Genomic DNA, 5,335 nt, shown 5'->3' with positions numbered 1-5,335 from the left:
ATGGTTCTTAGTCCCTTCTCCACGCAACTTGGCCTCTACACGACTGGTAAGTTTTCTGTCTGATTTTTTCTTTCAATTCTTTTCAAATTTCCTCTAACCCTTCTACTCCTTCCTCGTAGGGCTTCCTTTTAGAGATAGCTTCTATAATGTTGCTATCTACATGGGCTATTTGCCCCTTCTCCCGACTTCTAACCTTACTGTGCCATACGACCTTGGTACTGAGAGAGTGCCTTCACCTTCGCTGCGACGTGAGCTTGCTCGACTCCTCCAAGGTAAGTTGTTCAATTTAATGCTATTCAATTTAATCTTCGTGCAACTTTGCTATCGTTTTTAGTTTCTCTGGTCGTGGATCTAATTCTCTATCTTTGTGATTTTTCATGTGCTATAGCATAGATAGCCTCCAACTGCGCCTAGCTTCTTCAGCAACCCTGTGTAGATAGGGTATGGTCTTGCCCTTTCGTTTTTCTCTGTTTTGAATTGATGTTGGTTGTTCTGTGCTATTTTTGAGCTTCAACAGTTAAGAACCCAAATGGGTTTTCAGCCTCCCTTACTCTGGCTTGATGTAATTTAATTTTTGTTAAAACCCTTATAGGGTTTGGTATTTAGGCCTCTTTCATCTTGCTATTAGCCTGAATAGGTTGTTTGCTTATCGTGGTTTCTATTCTTCCTAAGACTGTGAGGAAATAAAAATATATACGGCTATTTAATTTGTAATTTGTAAATGATATTGTTACATGTGCTTGCTTTCCTCATTCATCGTTCAGTTTATTTTGACTATATTTAGTCCTTGCTTCTGGGTCTATAACAACTTATTTGTCAATCTTGTTTCAACATCTAGATGGTTTCAGCTCCCTCTAAACTATCATCTAAAATATAGAATGTCTCGCACAGAGAAGAAAACAACTTTTATTTTAAAGTATAAAAGTAACCATTACACACTTGCTTGCTCACAAAGAAATTTATCTTCCTCACTACTCTCTCCCTTTGGATGGCAGCCCCTCACTTGGTGGTCTGGCTCAGTTTTAATACCTTGCCTATAACTCCATACAGTTGAGAAACTGTCATTCAGTTTTCTGGAACTAATTAACTAATTAAACTAACTCTACTAACTAATTATTCCTAATTTATTCTTTAACTTTGGAAAACAAAAATTACAAGGTTGTGTTAGCCCCACCTTTAGCCTTCAAGGCAAAAATAAAAATTAAAATGTTCTCATGACCAATCAAAGATAACAAATGCTCAGCTATAGCTGTAGCCCTTCAATTGGATGCCCCTTCATCAAGCTCCCGAGGTAAATTAATCTCATGGCTCCTACCCATGAGCTCTTCGATAGAGTACCCAGCACCTTGAATTCATGCATCATCTAACTAGGAACTATCCTCAATAGGATGGTTCTTCCACTTCACCAGATATTGCAAATATTTCTTTTTTCGCGTCTTCCTGGCTTTCTGTGTGTCCAGAATCTGTTCTATCTCCAAAGGTTGTGCTAAAGGCATCTGCTCAATCCATGATTCTTCCTCATCCTGGGTGTCCCGTGTTCATCTTTCCGAATTATCTTCCACATCAACAGCAACATATGGGTACAGATCTGCCACATTAAAAATGGGTGAGATTCCGATTCCTAGAGGTAACTGCAACTTGTAAGCGTTTGCAGAAAACTTCTGGAGGATTTTACAAGGTCCAATTTTCTTCATCTTCAGCTTGTTGTACTCTCCTTTAGGAAACCTTTCTTTGTGTAAGTTTGATAGTACTAGGTCTCCTACCTCAAACTGTACCTCCCGTCTTTTCAAATCTTCTTTCTGCTTATATTTTTGGTTGTTGTCTTGCAGCTTATGTTTGACCTGCTCATGAAGATCGTTGATTGCTTTTGCAAAATCTTCGCCATCAGCGTTTTTGCGCTCCAACTGTCCCAATTCCCTCAACTAAAATATCCCGCATGGGTGTATTCCATAAAGGATTTGGAAAGGTCTTATGCCTGTACTTCTATTGGGTGAGTCGTTATAGGCAAACTCTGCCTATGCAACCACACGATCCCACTATTTTTTAATTCTCACCAACCAGACTCCTCAGCAAATTCCTTAGAATCTGGTTCACAACTTCAGTTTGCCCATATGTCTGTGGGTGATAAGCTGAGCTAAAATTGAGTTTGGTGTCTAACTTCTTCCACAATGTTCACCAGAAATGGCCTGTGAACTTCACATCCCTATCTAACATAATGGATTTTGGCAATCCATGTAATTTGACTATTTATGAGAAGAATAGGTGTGCTACATGTGTGGCATCACCTGTCTTCTGACAAGGAATGAAATGTGCCATCTTGGTGAAACGGTCCACCACTACCATGATGGAATCGTAACCCTGTTGTGTCTTTGGCAAACCCAAAACAAAGTCCAAACTGACTAAGTCCCAAGGTCTGCTTGGAATAGGTAAGGGTGTATACAACCCTGTGTTTTAACTACGTCCTTTTGCATGCTGACAAATCTTGCATCTAGTTACAAATCTCTGTACATCCCTTCACATCCTCAACCAATAGTAGAAATGACTCAGCTATTCCAAAGTCTTATAGACGCCAAAATGTCCAGCCAAACCACCACTGTGTTTTTCCTAAATCAAGCTCTTCTGCATAGAACACTCCAAAACACACTACTGTCCTCCTTTGAACAATAATCCCTCCTACAAGTTATAGTCCAACCATGGGCTATTGTCCCTCAATAGTGGATTTTTGCAAGCTTCATATGCTTCCTTAAAATTTGTATCCATCTCGTACAAGTCTTTAAGGTGATCGAATCCCAATACTTGTACTGTGCTATCTGGCAAGATCAAACTTCTTCTGCTTAATGCATCTGCCACCTTATTAGATTGACCACTAATGTGTTTCAAAACAAATGTGAATCTCTACAAATACTCCACCCATTTTGCATTCTTATGATTCATCTTGTGCTGTTTCATAATGTACTGTAGCGCTGAATTGTCTGAAAACAGGAGAAATTCATTAACTAATAAATAATGTCGCCAATGCTTCAATGCCTGGATGACTACATAAAATTCCTTATCATAAGACGTGTACTTCTGCCTGCTCTCATTCAGCTTTTCACTAAAATATGCTACCGGCTTATCTTCTTGACTAAGCACTGCACCAATGATTGTCTCACTGGCATCACAACGAACTTGAAAAAGTTTGTTGAAATCTAGTAGCTTCAAGACTGGCTGTTCAGTAATATTTTTCTTCAAAAGTTGAAAGCTCTTTTTGGCAAATTCTGTCCAATAAAAAGGCTGATTTGCCTTCTTAATGGTATCCACCATAGGTGCACAAATACCACTGAAATTTTTAATAAATTTCCAATAGAAACTCGCCAATCCATGAAAACTTCACACCTCAAATAGACCTTTAGGAGAAATCCAACTAACTATAGCTACAATATTCTTTGGGTCCATCTTCAATTCATTTTTCAGAGATTACAAATCCTAGATAAATCAGTTCTTTCTTCAAAAAATAACACTTTTTAATATTTATCAGCAATTTATTTTGCTGTAATTTTTCTAGTACATACCTGACATGTTGAAAATGCTCCTCCCTAGTCTTGCTGAATATAAGTATATCATCTAGATATACGATCACAAATTTTCCTATGAATTCCTTCAACATCTCATTCATCAAGCGCATGAATGTGCTAGGAGCATTACTCAGCCCAAATGGCATAACTAGCCATTCATACAAGCCTTCATCGGTCTTGAAAGTTTTTTCCACTCATCACTTTATCTGACCCTGATCTGGTGATAACCACTCTTCAGATCTATCTTTGAAAAGTATGCTGCCTCGCTTAAACAATCCATCATATCATCCATTCAAGGTAAAGGAAACCGATACCTGATGGTGATTTTATTGATCACTTTGGAATTAGTACACATTCGCCATTCTCCTCCTTTATTGGGGCCTAAAATAGTGGGAACTGCACAAGGGCTCAAACATTCTCGAATCAATCCCTTATCCAACAAATCTTGTACTTGTTTTCTAATTTCCTCATTATCCTTTACACTCATCTAGTAAGAAGACTTGTTTGGTAAACTGGCTCCTGGAATGAAATCAATGTGGTGACTGATGCTCCGCTTGGGCAATAACTTATCAGGTATATCATCTACCACAATATCATTGAATTCCTGCAACATCTCCTGTATCTCCACAAGTAGATCAGCAATTTCAGTATGCAGCAATACCACTCTTGGTCTTTGCACGATGGCATAGTTCACCTCATTACTTCCAACCTGTCGCAGAAATTCCTTTCCGCCTATCAACAGGGTCTTAGTTCCACTAGCTTTGGTATCTTTTCCTTCCTTCATGGGCACGAGTGTATGCTTCACTCCATCTTTAACAAACTTGTAGCAATTATTTTCCCCATCATGGATGACCTTTCTATCATACTGCCACGGTCTGCCCAGCAGAATATGGCATACATCCATAGGCATAATATCACACATCACGCTGTCCTTATACTTCCCAATGTGGAACTCCACCTCACACTGCTCATCAACCAACAACTGGTGTCCTTTCTACAGCCAAGACACCTTATATGGCATTGGGTGTTTCAACCTCTTCAACCCCAACTTTTCCACCATCTCAGTGGCTACCAAGTTATCGGTGCTTCTGCTATCGATAATCAACTTGCAGCATTTTCCATGTGACTTGCACATAGTATAGAATAATTCTTTCCGTTGTGTCGTGTCAGTCACTTAGGTGGTCTTAGAAGAACCTTATTGAACACCAACACTTCACCTATTTTAGGGGCATCCTCCGCCTCTTGTGGCAGTGCCTCTACTGCTTCAGGTTAAGCAATGTATGCTCCCCTCTATCCAGCTTGTTTGTTTTTAGGACATTCAAAAGACTTGTGCCCCCATTTGTGACACGTGTAACACTGACAGGCATTTCCTCAGCCTCTGCCATTACCTATTTCTCGTTGGTATGACCTTCCTCCTCTAGTGTTACCTTCCCTTTCAGTCTGTCGTGAAGCCCTCTTCATTGCTATTGGCAGTCCCACCTCTGCCAAAGGACTGTCCTTTCCCTCTATTGGAACCACGTCCTCTCTTCCCATTCTGCTTCATAGTAATCTTTTCTTTCATTTTCAAAGCACATTGATATGCCTCCTCAATAGTTCTAGGAGAAAGAATGTTGATTTCTTCTAGGATTTCCATCCACAGATAATTCACAAACCTTTCTGTCTTTTTAGGGGTATCTTCAAGATATCCCCCACTCAAGTTCACTTTATAAAATTCTTCAGTGTATTCTCTTGCAGTCATCATTCTTTGTCTTAAATTCTGCACTTGTTTGTAAAGGGAAATT

At 39.4% G+C, this 5,335-nt stretch overlaps 1 protein-coding gene across 1 annotated transcript; it reads right to left on the bottom strand.

The window, feature by feature from the left end:
- Window positions 1–4,041: 4,041 nt before the first annotated feature.
- On the bottom strand, window positions 4,042–4,476 carry LOC149143649 (uncharacterized). The gene has a single exon (XM_089451899.1). The coding sequence runs from the start codon at window positions 4,474–4,476 to the stop codon at window positions 4,042–4,044; it is 435 nt and encodes a 144-aa protein (XP_089308025.1).
- Window positions 4,477–5,335: the final 859 nt, after the last annotated feature.

This window comes from Pinus tabuliformis, chromosome X, assembly GCF_031772625.1.
Source record: "Pinus tabuliformis cultivar Carrire ecotype Pingquan chromosome X, CPIR1, whole genome shotgun sequence".
Lineage (NCBI taxonomy): Eukaryota > Viridiplantae > Streptophyta > Pinopsida > Pinales > Pinaceae > Pinus > Pinus tabuliformis.
This window is presented reverse-complemented; position numbering and strand designations above follow the sequence as displayed.

Bases quoted from the DNA above. Each gene is read 5' to 3' on its own strand.
- LOC149143649 (XM_089451899.1), bottom strand. From the start codon at position 4,476: ATGTGTGATATTATGCCTATGGATGTATGCCATATTCTGCTGGGCAGA.